The sequence below is a fragment of the Apus apus genome, unplaced genomic scaffold, assembly GCF_020740795.1.
Source record: "Apus apus isolate bApuApu2 unplaced genomic scaffold, bApuApu2.pri.cur manual_scaffold_83_ctg1, whole genome shotgun sequence".
NCBI classification, from domain to species: domain Eukaryota; kingdom Metazoa; phylum Chordata; class Aves; order Apodiformes; family Apodidae; genus Apus; species Apus apus.
This window is the reverse complement of record NW_026248880.1, coordinates 1-19,998: the sequence shown is the minus strand read 5'-3', so window position 1 is coordinate 19,998 and position 19,998 is coordinate 1. Positions and strand designations below refer to the sequence as shown.

At 62.3% G+C, this 19,998-nt stretch overlaps 1 protein-coding gene and 1 long non-coding RNA gene across 2 annotated transcripts; both read right to left on the bottom strand.

Moving 5' to 3' along the window:
• Positions 1-3,408: 3,408 nt before the first annotated feature.
• LOC127396353 (uncharacterized) lies at positions 3,409-5,230 on the bottom strand. The gene is made up of 3 exons (XR_007891976.1): positions 5,184-5,230; positions 4,171-4,207; positions 3,409-3,650 (listed from the first exon to the last, which is right to left on the bottom strand). It is a non-coding gene; the product is annotated as an uncharacterized LOC127396353 (long non-coding RNA).
• A 169-nt stretch (positions 5,231-5,399) lies between these two features.
• Positions 5,400-19,994, bottom strand: ARAP1 (ArfGAP with RhoGAP domain, ankyrin repeat and PH domain 1; the record flags this gene model as incomplete). Its single annotated transcript, XM_051643970.1, has 18 exons — positions 5,400-5,607; positions 5,823-5,873; positions 6,923-7,005; positions 8,384-8,526; positions 9,185-9,298; positions 10,673-10,790; positions 10,933-11,001; positions 11,208-11,291; positions 11,597-11,744; positions 12,319-12,424; positions 13,418-13,630; positions 14,905-15,068; positions 15,293-15,338; positions 15,646-15,841; positions 16,640-16,742; positions 17,329-17,464; positions 17,717-17,851; positions 19,931-19,994. Coding segments are annotated over 18 exons (2,181 nt in total), but the record flags the coding sequence as incomplete, so codon positions are not given.
• Positions 19,995-19,998: the final 4 nt, after the last annotated feature.

Here is a 19,998-nt window from a genome sequence, read left to right as displayed (position 1 = left end):
TAATGAGTGTTGGATCTGGCGCTGGGAGATTTGGGAGCTGATAATTTGCCGAGTTCATTATCGGGGGTTGGAGCAGCTGCTGGGTGGGATGTGGAGTTGGGGAGTGTGGGATGCACGTGGTGGTGGGACACACACACACACACACACACACACACACACACACACACACACACAGAGCTGATCTGGAAAAGGGGGGAGCAGTGGGGACAATCCATGAGATGGTTGCAGCATCGGGGGGGATCCCAGCATCGCCTGCCTTGGGAACCCTGGCATGAGGAGGGTGAAGGGGGGGGGAAAGGCAGCAGCTCTTGTCTGGGTGATGGAAGCCCCCCCACCCCATTCCTGGTGCTCCCAGGAGATTTTTTGGGGTTGCCTGAGTCGGAGGGGAGGCAGCATCCTGGGATAGGAAGGACACAGGGACGGGCAGGACACAGGGACAGGAAGAACATAGAACAGGCAGGACACAGGGACAGGCAGCAGCCAGGGAGAGGCAGGATACAGGGCCAGGCAGCACCCAGGGCCAGGCAGCATGCATTGTACTTGGACAATGAGCCACCAGGATCCAATATAAGGTCCAAGATGGGCTGAACAGGGAATTTATTGAGTTGTTTGCAAATGACTCCAGGATTAATCACTCCACCATTAATCACTCCTGGGATCCCACGGCTCTGCCTCCGCGGCTCCAGGAGGAGCTGGAGGTGGCAGGAGGCTCCATCCTGCTCTGTGGACACGGGGTCTTCCCAAGGCTGAGCCCACCCCAGCTCCTTACAGCTGTGGGGTTGCTGCTCCAGCCCTGGTCCCTTCCCCCAGCATCATTCCAGCACCCTGGTGGCTCCTGCTCCCAGCTCCCCTGGAATGCTCCATGAGGAGCTCCCTGAGCAGCCTTTCCCCAAAAAAGCAGGATGGAGCTGAAGGAAATCCTGGATCTCCCACCTGTGGGGTTTGGGACATGGTGGAAACTGGTGGCATCAGGCACCCAGTGTGGGTGTGGGGACACTGAGAGTCTGGGGGGACACTGAGAGTCTGGGGGGACACTGAGAGTCTGGGGGGACATGAACTGCACGTGTGAGCAGTGTGTGCACGTGTGAGCACCCCTGCCTGTGTGAGCACCCCCTGCACGTATGGGCCCCCCCGCCCGTGCAGCCCCAGGCAAGGACCCCCGGAGCCCCCTGGGCTGCAGAGGAGCAAGGCAGAGGAAGGAACTGCAGCCCCGGCAGGGACCCAGGGGGGAGAAACATGTGGGACATGCTGAGCATGGGCTGCAGGCTCCAGGCACCTGTGACATGCACTGAGCACAATCCATGCACTGAGCACACGTTCCATGCACTGAGCACGTTCCATGCACTGAGCACACGTTCCATGCACTGAGCACACGTCACATGCACTGAGCACCAGACCCAGTGCCCACACATGGGCACCAACTGCAGGCACAAACATGACACAAAAGGTACCGTGGGCTCCACAGGGTGCCCATGCCAGGCCCCGTGCCCGTCAGGACATGGCACTGCCACCCCTGCCCTGGCACAGGGTGTCCCCTCCCCTCGCTGCACGGGGGCTGCTGTGCAGCCACCACCTGCCTGCACCTCCCCCTGGGGAGGAACCTGTGCCTGGAATGGGCAGGGAGAGAGAAGGTGGGTGTCCTGGGGAGGGATGGATGGGAAGGAGGAGGACGGATGGACCAGGGGGGACTGCAGGGACAGGCAGGGTGCTGATGGGTGCGTGGTGGGATAGAGGGAGGGAAGGAGGGATGGGTGGTGGGATAGAGGGAGGGAGGGAGGGATGGGTGGTGGGATAGAGGGAGGGAGGGATGGGTGGTGGGATGTGTGGAGGAAGTAGTGGAGGAGATGAATGAGTGGTGGGGTGGGTGGTGGAATGGATGAGGGAGGGGACTGGGGGATAGGGGGATGGATGGATGGATGGATGGATGGATGGATGGATGGATGGATGGATGGATGGAGGGATGGAGGGATGGATGGAGGATGGAGGGATGGATGGGGTTGGCTGGAGAAGCATCTGAACACAGCTGACACCTGCAGGGCGATGGTGGGACTGAACCCTGTGTGAGGCTGAGGCTTGTGGGGGGGTGATGGGGACACGGGTCTATCTCCACTCTACCCCCATCCCGTCTCCCCCAGCCCATCTGCCCCACCCCCACCCCACCCGCGTGCCCCCAGCCCCGCAGTGTCACTGTCACTCACCGGCAGCTTCTCCCCCGCATGAGTCACCGCCCGGGGCGGGAGGGGGACACACCCACCCGGGCAGCTCGGGACACACACACACACACATGCGTGTGCAAGGACGTGCAGGCACGTGTGTGTGCAAGGACGCGTGTGCAAGGACGTGTGTGTGTGCAAGGGCATGTGTGTGCAAGGACGTGTAGGCACGTGTGTGTGCAAGGACATTTGTGTGTGCAAGGACGTGTGTACAATGATGTGAGTGTGCGAGGACACGTGTGTGTGCAAGGACATGCAGGCATGTGTGTGTGCAAGGACATTTGTGTGTGCGAGGACACGTGTGTGCTATAACGTGTGTGCAATGATGTGAGTGTGTGAGGACACGTGTGTGCGCAAGGACATGTGTGTGCAAGGACGTGCAGGCACGTGTGTGTGCAAGGACACGTGTGTGTGCAAGGACATGTGTGTGCAAGGACGTGCAGGCACGTGTGTGTGCGAGGACACGTGTGTGTGCGCGGACACGTGTGTGTGCGAGGACGTGTGTGTGCGAGGACATGCCTGCAGGGGTGTCCTGGCTTAAGGATGCTGTGGCCAGGCTGCTCCTCACAGCACAGCATTCCTGGGAAGTCCTTCCTGGGATCTCTCCACCCTGGTCCTGGCCAGGAGCTCCACCTGGCAGCCATTCCTGCTGGGAATGTCCTCGCACACACATGTCCTTGCACACACATGTGCCTGCACATGCGTGTTCACTGTGACAGCAGCTGTCAGGGAGAGCACCCAGCACCGCCGGGCTGGGGCGTTGGGGGGGATTTATGGGGGGTTTTTGGGGGGTTAGGATGGGTTTGGGGTCACTTTGGGTTTAGGGTGTGTTTACGGAGGGGTTGGGGAGGGCCTAGGTTGGCTTTGGGTTTAGGGTGGGTTTCAGTTTAGGGTAGATTTGGAGCAGGTTTAGCCGTGGGTTTGGGGTGGAAGCTGGGGTGGATTTAGGGTGGGGTTGGCCATGGGTTTGGGATGGGTTTAAGGTGGGTTTAGGGTGGGCTTGGCCATGGGTTTATCCCAGTGTCCCGGGCAGGGCTCAGTGATCCCAGCACTGGGGAGTCCTGTTGGACCTCGGGGTCCCATCACTTTGTCCCCAAAAGCAGCACCCATCGGGTCCCCAGCACCCAGTGGGTGCCAACCCCCCCCCCCCCCCCCCCCGCCCCCCCCCCGGCCAGCAGAGCCCCAGACACCTCCACACCATTTCCCAAAAACCTTTAATATTCCCGAGAGGCGGCAGCGGGAAGCGGGGGCGGCTCCTGCCACCCCCCCCCCACCCCTGGAGGAGGGGACAGAGACCGGATTTATCCCCTCCTCAGTTTTTCGGGGGGGGTAGTTGAGAGGCTCTTGTCACCCTTCCCAGCATGGAGGGGACACCCCACCCTTTCCAGGAACGATGGGAGCACCGGGATCGCATCCCACGGGAAAGGCCGTTCCCGCCTGCCTTGTCATTGGGAAGGAAAAAGACTTAAAAGGAGAGGAAAAAGAGGAGCCCCCCCCCCTCCTCTCCCTCCCCCCCAAGCCCCCGGCTCTGCCCTCTCCCCCCGGGAGCAGCTGCCGGGATGCGGGACGGGACAGGCTGGAATGTCCCTGTCCCCACGGGCTGCCGGGCTCTGGCTCCATCCGCCGGCGGGTGGGCGGCTTCCTGGCCCGTGTCCCCCTCCTGGTTGCCCCGTCGGGGGGGGGGGTGTTGGTTTGGGGGGGGGGGGGGGAAGAGGGTTCGGTGGGGGCTGCGGAGCCGGGCGGGATCCCCCCACCCCACGGCGGTAGGTTTGGGGGTGGGGGCTGTCGCGGGGTGTCGTGTCCGTCCCCCCCCCCCGGGGCTGTCCCTGCTTTGCGGACGAAACCTGCAGCAGGAGCGGGGAAGGCAAAAGGGGACGGGGCTGGCACCGGGGCGGTCCTGGCCCCCAGGGCCGGGGGGGGCGGCCACGGGAGGGAGGGGAGGGGAGGGGACACTCACCCGGCGGGCGTGTCACCGCTCAGACGTTCCGCAGGAGCTGGGGGGGCAGAGGAGCAGAGGGTCCCCGGTTAGTCCTCAGCATCCCCCCGTGGGTGGGGGTGTCACCGCGGGGGGAGGGGGGGGGAAGGGGTTCAGGGGGGGGTCTCATGTGTGTGTGTGTGTGTCCCCTCAAACCCAAGCAGCAGGTAGAAGGGGACGCCACGGTGCCAGCCCCCCCCCCCATCCCGTGCTGGGGACACCCACAGCACTTGTCCCCTGGGGGGAGGAGGGGGCTGGTCCCTTGTCCCAAACATCTCCAGCTGCTGCTCCATGGCCCATAATGGGAGGGAGGAGGCAAAGAGAAGGGGTGAGGGTCCCGGGGCAGCTTTCCCCCCCTCCCCCCAACCCCCGACCCAATTCTACAGGACAGGCACAAGGAGGGGGGGGGGCACCGAGTAAGTGAAAATGTTCTTGGAGCACCCTTGGATCCCCCCTCAGATCCCCCCCCCCAGCACAGCCACGTCCTCAGGTTGATAACAGCAATGGGGGGGACTGGCTTGGGGACTGGGGCAGCTCCAGAGGTCCCCGACACGGGACACCCCTGCACCCAGGAGACCACCCAGAGCACCCAGAGGATCAATGTCCAGCCCCTCAAACCTCCCCCACCCCAGGTTCCCCCCACCTCCCAGCTCTGGGGTTACCCTCCAGGGTAACCAGAGCAGCTCTGGTGGTCCCTGTGGCTGAGCCAGGCTCCAACATCTCACATCACACAGTCTGGGACACCCCAGCACCCAGGAGACCACCCAGAGGACCATCCCTCCCCACCCCAAACACCCCCACACCCTTCCCCAGCTCTCCCCGTGGTGACCAGAACCTGATGCTGGGCTATCCGGGATAGGAGCGGGGATACCGCTTTGCCCCCAGCTCTGGGCACCAGGACCTGCCCGCTGTGCGGTGCAAGGGAGATGTGGCCCGGCCCAGTGAGACCCCTCCCCTGCCCCTCCGTGTCCCCGCCCCTGTCCCGTGTCACTCACGGCCAGAGGATCGGCTGCGAAGGCGGCCACGCTGTTCCTCATCTCCCTCTCATCGCCCCGCAGCGGGATGAGGGACACGTTTCCCAGCCTGGAATCCTGCTGTGCCCGTGGCCCCCGCGCCCTGCAGCTCTCCGAGGGCCACAGGGACCCCCCCGTGCTGGGGACAGAGGGGACACTGGCCTCACACCTCTCCTCTGTCCCCCGGGATGCTGGGATTTAGGGATGCTTGGGCAAAACAAAGGGTTTCTGCTGGCCCAGTGGCTCCCCGGGTTGTCCCCCCAGGTTGTCCCCCCCAGGTTGTCCCTCTGGGTTGTTCCCCCGTGTTGTCCCCCCAAGGCTGTCCCTCTGGGTTGTCCCTACCTGCACCTGGAGGAAAGTGGCAAACCACTCCTGCTGGTCGGCCGCGCTGTCACAGCACAGGTACCTGCGGGGACACGGGGTCAGGGGCACAACCTGGCTGCTCCAGGGACCTGCGGGGACCCCAGGGGAGTCAAGGGGACCCTGGCAGGTCTGTGGGTGGCCAGCTGGGCTCTGCCCACAGAAATCCCCATCTACACGTGTCTGTCTGTCTGTCTTGGGGGGGGGGTTGGTGAGTGTCCCCCCACTCTGTCCCCCCCTCTGTCCCTCCCTGTCCCTTACCACTGCTGCTTCTCGTGCTTCTCGTTCTCATAGAAGATGGTGAAGCCCCAGCTGGAAGAGAAGTGACATGAAGAGGGACATTCCAGCCACCCTGTCCTCCCCTCCAGCACCCCAGGGGACACAGGACACCAGAAACCCCCATCTCTGCCACCCCCCATCCCTGCCACCTTCCCTTGTTCCTGCCACCCCCCTTGCCCTTTTCACCCCCACTCTCCATGCAATCCACCCCCTGACCCCCACAACCCAACCATCCCTCTGGAGCCTGGACGGGGCACCCAGCCTTGCACATGTACACACACACGTACACACACACACACGCACACACATGTACACACACACACGCACGTGCATGCACAGACATGTCCTGTCCCTGAACAGGGGGTGGCCCCAGAGCACATGGAACTGGGGCTGCACAGCTCAGCACACGTGAACACGCAGCCATGCACTCACACGGGTGTGCACACGCACACGCTCACATGTAGGCATGTGCACACACACACACACACACTCACGCCCCACCCTCCACCTTCCCCCCTCCTGCAGCCTGGGGCTGGGGACAGGTTGGGGACAGGTTGGGGACAGGGCTGGGGACAGGTTGGGGACAGGTTGGGGACAGGTTGGGGACAGGGCTGGGGACAGGGCTGGTCCCCGAGGTGGCACCGGCTGCACGAGGCTCCTGCGAGGCTGCTCTGACACCTGGTGGCGACAGGGGCTGCCAGCAGGACACGTGTCCCCGCAGCCGAAACTGGCCCTGTCCCCACCTCCATCCCCATCTCCATCCTTATCCCGTCCCTGTCTCCAGCCCTGTCCCTCTTCCCACCCTGATCACCGTCCCCACACCCATCCCCATCCATCTCCATCCCAATCTTTGTCCCCATCCCTGTCCCCAGCCCTGTTCCCATCCCTGTCCTCAGCCCTGTGTCCCTGTCTCCAGCCCTATCCCTGTTTCCATCCCAGTCCCTGTCCTCAGCCCTGACCTCAGCTCTGGCCCATCCCCAGCCCTATCCCTGTCTCTGTCCTCATCCCCATCCCTATCCCTGTCTCTGCCCTCATCCCCATCCCTATCCCTGTCCCCAGCCCAGCAAGACACCTTCACTCACAACGTTGGAGGCCGAAGCTTCTTCTTCACACCCAGGTAGACCTTCAGGTTCCTGACGGGCCATTCCTTCTCTGGCTTGTGGCTCTGGGGACAGAGAGGGACCCGCCACCAGGTTGGGGACCCTTCACCATCCGTCCCCACTCCAGGATGGGATTTGTCTCCCCAGACAGGCTGGGAGAAGCCCGAGGGATGCAGTGATGGAAGGGGAAGGGACTCAGCCCAGCTCTGGGCTTGCCAAGGACTTGGGTGAAGCCAGGATGGAGCAGAGGACAGGGCCGAGCTGGGTCCCCATCCCCTGTCCCCATGGCAAGGTCCCCAAGAGGTGGTGACAGTTGCCTTGGAGCCAAGAACAGCACCAGCAGGTGGGGATGGGGTCAGGGAGCCTGGCACTACACATCCCCCAAGGGGACATCCATGTCCTTGGCATCATAGCCAGGACAGCAGTGGCCGCAGCCCTGCCAACCATGTCCCCAGATGTCCCACTGCTGCCACAGCACCTGGGTGACAATGGGTGCCCCAACCCCCTGCTCCGCTGAGGCCGTGCTGGGCTCCCCCTGCGCGGGAGCATCCCTGGGGATTCCGGCTGCCTCTCCCCTGGGATGGAAGAGACAGGAGCACCCTGCAGAGCCCGTGCTGGGGACAGGCAGGGGACCAGCAAGTGGGGAGCAGATGTCCCAGCATGGCCAGGACGCCAGTGTGTCCCCCTGAGCCCTGGCTCTGACACGGAGCTGGCTCTGGACCTGCTCTGGGAAAGCTCTGGGAACGGGAGAGCAAGGACTCTGCTGGGGTCAGTCCCAGTGCCTGTGCAGTGCCTGTGCAGTGCTGCCTGCAGTGCCTGTGCAGTGCCTGTGCAGTGCTGCCTGCAGTGCTGTCTGCACTGCTGCCTGCAGTGCCTGTGCAGTGCTTGTGCAGTGCCTGTGCAGTGCTGCCTGCAGTGCCTGCGCAGTGCTTGTGCAGTGCCTGTGCAGCGCTGCCTGCAGTGCTGCCTGCACTGCTGCCTGCAGTGCCTGTGCAGTGCCTGTGCAGTGCCTGTGCAGTGCCTGTGCAGTGCTGCCTGCAGTGCCTGTGCAGTGCCTGTGCAGTGCTGCCTGCACTGCTGCCTGCAGTGCCTGTGCAGTGCTTGTGCAGTGCCTGTGCAGTGCTGCCTGCAGTGCCTGTGCAGTGCCTGTGCAGTGCCTGTGCAGTGCTGCCTGCAGTGCTGCCTGCAGTGCTGCCTGCAGTGCTGCCTGCAGTGCCTGTGCAGTGCCTGTGCAGTGCCAGCCCACACAAGTCCCACATCCCCAGGGATTCCCAGCACCTGGCCCCACGTGACACAGCTGGGAAGGAAAGGAAGGCACGGGAAGGGAAGTGAAGGCAAGGGCAGGGCAGGGCGGGCAGGGCAGGGAAGGGAAGGGAAGGCAGAGGAAGGGAAGTTAAGGCAGGGACAGGGCAGGCCAGGCAGGCCAGGGCAGGCAGGGCTCACCCTTACGTCCTTGTAGAGGCGCAGGCAGGCGGGGGTGAGGATGAAGTAGCGGTCGTGGAAGCCGGTGCTGAGCCCCAGGCCCAGCAGGTTCCGCTCCTCCCGGAACTTCATCAGCCCGTGTTTGCAGTCGCCCCCTCTGCTGGCTGGGGACACAGGCCTGAGCGGATCCGGCCCCCCCGGGGGGTCAGAACCCCCCCACCCCCTGGATGGGCGGGGGGTGCAGCCAGACCCGCCCCCAGGGCAGGAGCATCGCCCCCCTGCCCATCCAGCACCCACCCCACAGCAGGGACACTTCCCAGCGGGATGCAGCCCCAGGATGGTTCAGCCCATGGGGATTCCCAGGGGAGTTGCAGCCAGCAAGATGCGGAGCTGTCCCCTTCCTTGTGCCCATCCCATCTTCATGCCATCTCCATCCCTGTCCCCCATCCTCTTCATCATCCCTGGCCTTGAGGACATCCCCAACCCCAACCCCAGCCCATTTCCATCCCACCCCACACTATCCCATTCCCATCCCCATCCCCACCCCATCCCACCCCATCCCCATCCCATCCCCATCCCCATCCCAATCCCAATCCCAATCCCAATCCCATCCCCATCCCCATCCCACCCCATCCTATCCCCATCCCATCCCATCCCACCCCATCCCATCCCCATCCCCATCCCACCCCATCCTATCCCATCCCGTTCCATCCCATCCCCATCCCAATCCCATCCCCATTCCCACCCCATCCCCATCCCATCCCCACTCCATCCCATCCCCTCCCTCCTCCCTGCCCATCCCATGGCTCCCCAGCTCCTCACCGAGGTAGATGAGCATGTTCTCCATGCCCGCCTGCTTCTTCACCACCAGGTAACTCTCCAGGCCCAGGCAGTGCAGAATGGGCAGGACCTTTTCCGAGTAGTGCAGGGGCCGTTCTGCAGGCAGGGGGAGGGGCAGGGATTCAGGCAGCATTCCCAAGGCCAGGACGCTGGTGGCCTTCTGGGGCCACCTGGTTCATCTCCAGCTGCTGTCAACCAAACCCCCCCAGGTCCTTTTCCCCTGGGAACTTCCCAACCACCCTGGCCCAAGGCCGAGGCTGGTGTGACACAAGTGCAGGACCCAGCACGGAGCCTGGTTGAACCTCATACAATTGGCCTGGGCACACGGATCCAGCCTGGCCAGGTCCCTCTGCAGAGCCTGCCACGCTGGAGGCAGGACAGGACCTGCCCCCAAAACTATGCAGGGAGGAATTCCAAGCACGTGTTTCCAGGTGAGCAAAGGGTGAGTCAAGGGTTGTGTGAAAGCTCCGAGGTGAAAGTCCCGTTTCTGGCCCTTCCAGCCCCTGTGCAGCCTGAGGGGCCCTCTTTCCTTCGGGTGTGAAGGGCTGAGCACCACGCCTCGGAGCTTCCCTTTGATGACTTGGGGTTGGCAAGGACCCAAACATCTCAACCAGGGCTTCTGGTGATGCCCAGGGCACCAGCACCCTGCCTGTCACCCCCCTGGCCACGCTCAGCCCTCCAGAGCTGCTGGCAGGACCACGGTCTCATCCTGCTCACGCCAGGTCCATGGTCACCCCAGGGCTGCTGCTCCCTTTGGTGGCCGGAGAGCCCAGACACCCCCACCAGGCATCAGAGGAGTTTCAGCCCCCAAGCAAGGATGCAGAGAGGACCTGTAGGTCCTGGTCCAAACCACCAGAACATCTGCAGCACTTGGCCATGTCCAACCTGGATATGGCCCCACAGCCGCCTCCCCTGAGCACCTGGAGCCCACCCTGGTATTGCTCCATGGTGCAGTCCCCAGGGGAGCTTTCTCATCCCCACCACCATCCTATCTCCATCTCCATCACCACTTCCACCCCCACCCCAATCCCTAGTTCTATCTCCTTTTTCACCTCCATTTCCATCACCATCTCCATCCCCATCATCCTCTCCATCTCCATTTCCATCACTACCTCCATCTCCATCCCCACCTCCCAACCCCATCACAATTTTCATCTCCCTCCCCATCACCATCGTGATCTCCATCCTCATCCTCTTCACCATCCCCATCAACACCACTATCCCCATCACCATCCCCACCTCCAACCCCATCTCCATTCTCATTCCAATCTCCATCCTCATCACTATCTGCTTCCCCATCTCAGTCCCCATCACCATCTCCATCATCATCTCCATCTCCACCTTCCATCTCCATTCCCATCCCCTTCCCCATCCCCATCCTCATCACCACCACCATCTCCATCCACATCACCATCTCCATCCCCTTCCCCACCCCATCCCCATCCCTGACCCTACCACCCCCACACCAACCTGCCTCCTCCCTCTCATTCACTTCAAAGCAGCTCCAATAATCCTTCTCCTTCATGACGATCTTCCTCCTGTCCAGGATCTCAAAGGTGAGCTCCTCAGCTGTCATGGTGGCTGGGATCTGCGAGGGAAGGACAGGACAGGTCTCCATCAACCATTGTCTGGGGCTGTGCCACCCCCGTGCCAGCTCCCTGCCACCACAGAGGTTTAGGGACACAAAGTGATGTCCCTGTCCCCTCTGCACCTTCTGCCCCACTGCTCACCTTGACATGCTGCTCTGCTTCTGTCTTCTTCTCCTCCAGGTAGACAGTGCAGATGAAGTCTCCAGCTTGCTGGAGGGCAACAGGGAAATATGTCAACCAGCAGCACCTTCTCACGTGTGGGCTACGTCCCACCCACCCAGCGTGGACATCCCCAGTCTAGGAGATCTCCAGGAGATACTGGAGCAAGTGGTGAGGTTCCCATGCAAAGAAGGTGCCCCAGGAAGGTCCCCATGCAAAGTGGGTGCTCCAGGAAGGTGCCCATGTCCAGGACCCACCTGTGTCCCACTGGACGCTGCCTCCCGCATCTTCATGATGGCCATGATCTCATCCTGCTGCTTCTTCATCTCTTGGTCGTTGACCTGCCAAGGAGGAGGAGCCCAAGGAGCCATCAAGGCTGACCACACCACCCTGAAGTTTCACTGCAGAAGCAGATACAGGTCCCCAGGGAAATCTGTTCCCCTGCCCAGTAGTGCCAGCACCTCCAGGCTTAGGGGTCTCCATGGTTTGCAGGGACATGGACCCCCCCTCCCCTTGTCTCCAAAGCCAGGAGATGTCTGCAGACAGAGTAGGTCCAGCTTCCACCTCCTTCTACCTCCCCATCCCCTGGGCATGTCCACACATTGGCCTGACCCAGAGCAGCACCAGAACCAGGGGGTGAACCTACATTAAAGATCTTCACGTAGTGGCTGATGAGGTCCTCAACCACCCGTCCTGCCTTGTAGTCCTTCCCATCTGTCTGGAAGAGCGTGGGCCCGAAGACGATGGCCAAGTTGTGTGTGTTCATCTGGTTCTCCCCGGAGAAGAGCTGGACCCTGCAGGGAATCCTGTTAGGAATCCTGCTCCAGATCCCCCCTGGAGCCCCACTTCAGCCTTGCCAAGGGGAATTCCCCTCACAACGGGATGTGATGGGGATGGGGATGGGGATGGAGATGGTGATGGAGAAGGAGATGGGATTAGGGATGGGGATGGGGATGGAGATGGGGTTGGGGATGGTGATGGGGATGGTGATGGAGATAAGAAGGGGATAGAGATAAGAAGGGGGATGGTGATGGTCATGGGTTGGAGACGGAGACAGGGATGGAGTTGGAGCTGGAGGTGGAGATGGTAATGGAGACAGCGATGGAGATGGAGAAGGGGATGGAGATAGATAGTGATGGAGATGGAGACAAGGATCCCACAGGGACTGCACAACATCCCAGTGCCAGGATGGGCTCCAGGAGTTCAGGCAAGGCCGGTTTTCAGAACACCTTGACCCCAAATCCTGCTCCTTTCCTGAATTGGGATGTGGACAGAGGGACCAGGACTCTCCTCCACCCCACAGGCTCCCCAGGACCTGGCAGTGCAGGGGGTGATGCCCCACAGAGGGGAACTCAGTTCCAGCTGTACCGGAAGAGGTGGTTGATGAGGGTCTTCAGCGTGGCCCTGTTGACCGTGGGGAGGGTGCCCAGCAGGCGCCGGTACTCCTCGACCTTCAGCTCCTCATCCTCCAGAGCTGCCAGAGGGACACGGGAGGGGATGAGCATGGAAGGGTCTGAGGGGGAGAAGGAGACCCACGGCTCCACCATCCCCTCTCCAGACCCTGCCTCAGACCTTCCTGCACCACAGTGGGGATGGAGCATCCCAGCTCCGTGGGGCCAGAGCATCCCAGGGCTGGAGCATCCCAGCAATGTGGAGCTGGAGGATCATGGGGCTGGAGAATCCCAGCTCCAAAGGGTCAGGGCACCCCAGCTCCATGGGGCTGGAGCATTCTGGGGCTGGAGCATCCCAGCTCCATGGGGCCAGGGCATCCCAGCTCCACGGGTCTGGAGCATCCCAGGTCCATGGGACCAGAGCATCCCAGCTCCATGGGACCAGAACATCCCAGCTCCACGGGGCCAGGGCATCCCAGCTCCACGGGGCTGGAGCATCCCAGCTCCACAGGTATGGAGCATCCCAGCTCCATGGGACCAGAGCATCCCAGTTCCACAGGTCTGGAGCATCCCAGCTCCATGGGACCAGAGCATCCCAGCTCCATGGGGCCAGGGCATCCCAGCTCCACAGGTCTGGAGCATCCCAGCTCCATGGGGCCAGGGCATCCCAGCTCCACAGGTCTGGAGCATCCCAGCTCCATGGGGCCAGGGCATCCCAGCTCCATGGGGCCAGGGCATCCCAGCTCCACAGGTCTGGAGCATCCCAGCTCCATGGGGCTAGAGCATCCCAGCTCCCCAGCATGGTGGCTCCCAGGTGTTTTCCCACCGGATGCCTCCACCCCAGGTATTCTGGAGCCAGATCCAGCAGCCAAGGGAGCAGGGTCAGACTCTCTGCCCTGCCTCAACACCCCTCAGACAGGACCATGGTGCTGCACGGGGTGACCCCACCACCCAAGCCCCCAGCGCACGTGGAGGCCCAACTGTGCTCCCCACCCACCACCACCTGGAGGAGAGGACCATAGTGGGGGTGCAACGGAGGCAGGGACCCTGACCCCCCCCACCCCCTTTTTTCTCACCCGTGGCCTGCAGCCACTCCTGTCCCCACTGCCTGGTGAAGAGCCCATCCCCGAGGTCCCGGAAGAAGCGTTTCAGGGTGTTGGCCACGTCGTCCACCTGGTGCTCGCCCTCCTTCAGGCGGACGCTGCGGGCGTCGCGGCGCAGCATCTCCAGCAGGTTGGTGGTCTTGGAGTTCTGGCCACTCTTGCGGTAGATGCCTTCAGACGTCAGCCCTGGGGAGGAGACAGTGTCTGAGGGGGGCAGGCACCCCCCTGCCCACCCACCCAACACCACTGGTGCTGCCGAGGAAACTCCCATCCCGTAGGGGTTGTGGTGACCACCCAGGAGCTGGGGGGAAGAGACAACTGGCCACTGCCAACTGGCCACCACCAACACAATGGCACCAAATGGCGGCTGCCAACTGGCCACTACCAGCCCAATGCCACTAACTGGCCACTGCCAACTGGCTACCACCAACCCAACACCACCAACTGGCCACTACCAGGCAAATGCCACCAACAGGCTGCTACCAACTGGCCACCACCAACACAATGTCACCAACTAGCTGCTGCCAACTGGCCATTGCCAACCCAGCACCACCAACTGGCCACCACCAACACAATGTCACCAACTGGCCACCACCAACTGGCCACCACCAACCCAATGCCACCAACTAGTTGCTGCCAACTGGCCACCACCAACCCAACACCACCAACTGGCCACTACCAGCCAAATGCCACCAACTGGCTGCTACCATCTGGCCACCACCAACCCAATGCCACCAACTGGCTACTGCCAACTGGCCATTGCCAACCCAACACCATCAACTGGCCGCCAGCAACTAGCTGCTGCCAACTGGCCATTGCCAACCCAACTCCACCAACTGGCCATCACCAACTCAATGCCACCAACTAGCTGCTGCCAACTGGCCACCACCAACCCAATGCCACCACCTGGTCACTGCCAACTGGCCACCACCAACCCAACACTACCAATTGGCCACCACCAACCCAATGCCACCAACTGGCTGCCAGACACTTCTACACCTCCAACAGTTTTGGTTGGTTTAGGAGGTCATGTGTTTAACATCTCTTTTTAAATCTGTGGTTTGATGGGGTTTTAATGGCATCTGTTTCATGTCACTTCTCAAAAACATCTCACGTTTGGATGAGTCACCTTTATCTCATCATTAATTTTCCATTTCTCATGTTTGACCAGATCACCTTTATCTCACCATCAATTTTTTGGTGTCACAAACCACGTGACACACACACTCTCCACGCTACAGTTTCCAGAGCCCCACGAGCGGAGCCGCTGGTCAGTGCCCAGTGGTCCTGGTGGTGACTTGGAAGTGTAGAAGTGTCCGGTGGCCAGTTGTCCTAGATCTGGAACCCAAGCCCTGCTCCATCCAGACCCCTCCCAGGGAGCTGGAACAGGGATGTTCAAGGAAGGGGAGGGAAACCCATGTCATGAGCGTGTCAGGTCTCGGGGAGGGGGGGACAGGTACCACACTGGGTGATGTAGTCGATGCAGCGATCCACCAGCAGCGGCACGTCCGACTCCGTCAGCTGCTGCTCCCACAGGGTGTCCCCAGAGCTCCCAGCAGCCTTCTGGATGGCGTGGACCCAGCCCAGGAAATCCAGCTTCCTCTCCCCCTGGATGTACAGCGTCCTGCCGGCACGCCTGGCCTCAGCTGGGGGGGGCAGCCACACCCCTCAACCCCCCCAAAAAACCGTTCAAGACCCCCAGGAATGCTGGCACCAAGGGGGTGGGGGTGGTCCCAGCTGTTTTTTGGGGATTCCCAGTGAAAACGGGGAGGGTGACGGCAGCCCAAGGAGGTGTGGGGGGTGGGGGTGATAATTTTCAGGGGGGGGGGTCAGATCTTCTGCTCTCACCTCCGCCTCTCCACCAGCACCAGCACTTCGTTGTCTCCCTGGATGGCTGGAAAAGGAAGGGGAGAGTCCATCACCAGTGAGAACAAGGGGTCTCCCGACCCCCCCCACCCAGCCCCACATGCCGTGGGGGGGTCTATGCCAAGGGGTTCAGCTCCAGCAGTGACTTTCCAAGGATGGGGAAGAAGATGGAGAGGAGGAAGAGCGGCTGCATCCCACCCAAACCCCAAGCTCCATCAACAACCTTGGGTGCTGCTGAGGGCAGGATCTGTGGGACAAGCCCCCAGCACTCTCCAAGGTCCCTCCCAGCCCGGCCCAGGGGGTGGGGGTCCCACGGTGGGGACAGGAACACGCACAGAGCTCCTGCAGCTTGCGGAGCTGGAGAGGTTCCTGCCGCTCGCCCTCCTGGAAGGAGACGTGGAGCACGGAGCCGGCCAGGGCGAACCAGCCCTCCTTGGCTTGCTCCAGGTTGAGGCCACCCTTGTAGTGGAGCCGGCCAATCCGCTGGAATTCCAGAGCCAGCAGCTCCTCAGCACTGGGGTGGACGAAGGACTGAGGTGGGGAGATCAGAGAATCCCAGACTGGTTTGGGTGGGAAGGGACCTCAAAGCCCATCCAGCCCCACCCCTGCATGGGCAGGGACACCTCCCAGCAGCCCAGGCTGCTCCAAGCCCCATCCAACCTGCCCTTCAACACTGCCAGGGATGGGGCAGCCACAGCTTCCCTGGGCAACCTGGGCCAGGCTCTCCCCACCCTCACAGCCCAGAATTTCTCCCTCACATCTCAGCTCCAGCTCCCTCTGCCAGCTGGAAACCCTTCCCCCTGCTCCCAGCCCTCCCTGCCCTTGTCCCAAGCCCCTCCCCAGCTTTCCTGGAGCCCCTTCAGGCCCTGGAAGGTGCTCTCAGCTCTCCCTGGAGCCTTCTCTTCTCCAGGCTCAACACCCCAACTCTCCCAGCCTGGCTCCAGAGCAGAGCTGCTCCAGCCCTCCCAGCATCTCCGGGGCCTCCTCTGGCCTCTCTCCAACAGCTCCATGTCCTTCCTTTGCTGGGGACCCCAGAGCTGTTCCCAGCCCTGCAGGGGGGTCTCAGCAGAGCAGAGCAGAGGGGACAATCCCCTCCCTGGCTCTGCTGCTCATGCTGCTGGTGACACAGCCCAGGACAGGGTTGGCTTTGATGGGTCACACTGAACTTCTCCTCACTCAACACCCCAAGTCCTTCTCTTCAGGGCTGCTCTCCATCCATTCTCCACCCAGCCTGGATTTTTTTTGGGATTGCCCCAAACCATGGGCAGGAGATGAGGGACCTATCAGCTCCTCAGCACCCAGAACCCTCCAGCATCCACCACATCCTACCTTGGCAATGGACTTGAGCCATTCCCGAGCGGAATCTGGGTTTTCCAGCCCAAAGAGGTAGAGCCGCTCTGACTCGATGTAGACCTCAAAGGTGTTCTCAATCCTGCAGGAAGGAGGGAAAGGGGAGGGTGGACACCCATGGGTGGTGGGATGGGGGTGGCTGGGTGGCAGGGGCATGCTGGATGGGGAGAACATCCCATTGGATGTCTGCCCACGGCTCTGCCAATGGTGGGTCCGAGTTGGGATCCCACCACCGTATCCCTGGGGTCTCCAGCACATCCCAATGGGGAGCAAAAGGGCTGCAGGGGGGTCAGAAAGGGGTTACAAAGGGGTCACTGAGGGGTTACATGGAGGTTACAAAGAGGCTGCAAAGGGGTTGTGGATGGTTTGCAAAGGAGTTGCAAAAGGGCTGTAAAGGAGTTAATAAGGGGCTGCAAATGGATTGCAAAGGGCTTACAAAGGGGTTGCAAAGGGGCTGCAAAGGGCTCACAAAGAGGTTACTAAGGCTTTACACAGACTCCCTGCCAAGTCATCTGGGCCAGTCACACCTCAAATGCCAGTGGGGCCAAGGGTGGGCTTGGGGACAGCAGCCCCTACCCCCTGCCACCACCCACAGCCATGCCCATCCCCAGGGCAGGGGGGATGTCAGGGTGCTTGGGGAGGGGTCTGGGGTGAGGGTCCAGCCTTACCCGTGGGTGTGGGGGGGGTTGTGGACCAGGCACACCACCTCCTCCGCCCTGATCTCCCCGTTGGGGACGGGGTTGCGGTCGCTCTCGTAGTAGCTGAGGAGCCCGTCCTGCAGCGTGCACCAGCGCCGGCTGAACTCTGGGGAGGGGGGAGCACAGGATGGTGCTGGGCAACCCCCACCCTCCCCACGCCAAAATACTCCAGGCTAGCCCCCCAGGTTGCCCACCAGCACCCACTGGGTGACCCCTTCCCCCTTCCAGCAACGCTGAACCTCCCTGGTGCTTTTTCAATGCCCCGGGGAGGGTGGATGGTGCAACCCAACCCCTCCCCAGGCCCCCCAGCCCCCTCTATCTCTGTTCACCAACACCCCCCCCCGGACCCCCCAGGTACCTTCCTGGCCCTTCCGCTCGCCCATGGGCTTGGCCATGGAGGGGGTCTTGTAGAGGAAGCCATGGTGGGTGACAGAGGGCAGGGACACTGAGTAGGGCTTCTCCTCGCTGGTCCCCACCTCCAGGCGTGGCATCTCTGCCCGAAGAGGGGGTGACAAGTTGTCACGGGAGGGGGGCACATGCACACAGACACCTGCAAAACCTCAACCCCCCCCCCCCCCCAAAAACGCTGCCGACAGGGATGCAGCAGGATGGGGTGACAGCAGCCCATGTTGTTCCCCCCTCCACGGGTGCTTCGCTGGTGTGACATGGAGGGGGCAGCTGGAGGGGGATGCAGGGGTGACACCGGCCACATTTCCCCACCCCCAGCCCCCCAAAATAGCTGAACGTGTGTCCCCCCCTGCTCAGCCCAAGAGCATCCAGGGCTGCACTGTGACCCCCAGCAAGGCAGGTGCAAGGAGCAGCCCCAGCCCCACAATCTAGGGCTGTTCTGGGGGGGGGTGTCAGGCTTCTCCACCAGGTTGGTATCCCACATCCCACATCCCGCATCCCACACCCCACATCCCACATCCCACACCTCGCATCCCGCATCCCACACCCTGCATCCCGCATCCCGCATCCCACACCCCACATCCCACACCCCACATCCCACATCCCACACCCCACACCCCACATCCCACACCCTGCATCTCGCATCCCACATCCCGCATCCCACATCCCACACCCTGCATCCCACACCCCACACCTTGCTTTCTGCATCCCAAATCCTACACCCTGTATCAACACACATCCCGCATCCTGCATCCCACATCATCCACCCCACACCATCCCGCACCCCACATCATCTCATATCCCACATCCTGAATCCTGCACCCCACATCCCACACCCCATATCCCACAACCCGTATCGTCCCTCATCCCACATCCCACTTCCTGCATCCCACATCCCACACCCCACATCTGGTACCCCATATCCCACACCCCACATCCCATACCCCATTTCTCACATCCCACATCTTGCACCCCATATCCCACACCCCACATCCCATATCCCACACCCCACATCCCATAACCCGTATCGTCCCTCATCCCACACCCCACGTCCCATATCCCACACCCCACATCCCATATCCAACACCCCACATCCCACACCCCACTTCTCACATCCCACACTGCACATCTTGCACCCTGCATCTCACATCCCATATCCCACACCCCACGTCCCATATCCCACACCCCACATCCCATATCCCACATCCCCCCTGCAGACCAGCCCCGGGCACTGAGCTGTGACAGGCTGGGGACATCAGGAGAAGGTGGGGACCAGCCCCTCCCCCAGCAAGGTCCTCTCTGCTGGGTGGGAGGGGACAGGCAGCGTGTCAGTGTCACCAGCCCAGGGCTCTGCCACAGCCTTCCCGGGGTGTCCCCCCACCCTGCCTCAGTTTCCCCGGCAAGAGGCATCATCCCCATGTTCCTGGGGGACCAAGTGGAGACGGGGTGTGGGGACAACCCTCAAGCACCCCAAAATGGGACCGTGGGGTCTAGGGAAGGGGAAAGCCAGGACTGATCCCAGTAGGATGAGCTCAGGGGGTTGGTTTTCTCTGGCTCCAGGTCTCTCCGCTCTCCCCAGTCCCTGTTTGTTTGGGGTTTGTGGTGTGTGGGGACTGGCCGGGCCAGCCCGAAGCTCCGGCCAGCCCCAACTTCCGTGGGATGGGCTTGGCCACCGAGGGAGGTGGCGGCTCCCGCGGGCGCCAGCCCCGGCACCCCTCCAGCCCGGGGGCTGGCTCCGTGGTGGGGCACGGACCGATCCCACGGGAGCCGGTCAGCCCACCCTGAACCGGGCTGGGGGATGGGGGGAAGGTTTTGGGGGGGGGGGGGCCTCTTAGCGGGGGATGCTCTGGCCCAGGGGTGGCTGCAGCACCCCAGGATGGTGGTGGGAAAGCTGGTTGTGTTCTTCCTGGTGCCCAGATGGCATTCCCAAGAGGATGAGGGATTGGTGTCCCCATTGGGATGGAGCCTCCTTCTCCAGCCCCCACCCAAGGGCTCCCCAAAACCCCCCTCTTGGGGTGCACAGAGCACCGAGCAGCCAGAGCACCCACCCCCCCCCCCTTCTCCCAGGCGCCAGGCAGGACATAGAGCTGGGATTGACTCGACCATCCCCTAAGAAAACCCCCCGGGAATGCCGGGGCGGGGGGGGAGGGGTTTGAAGCCTTACCTGAGGTTTTGTTGTGGAGCAGGAATTCCACCTGGAGCCTCTGGCCGCTCTTCTGGGCCAGGGCCAGG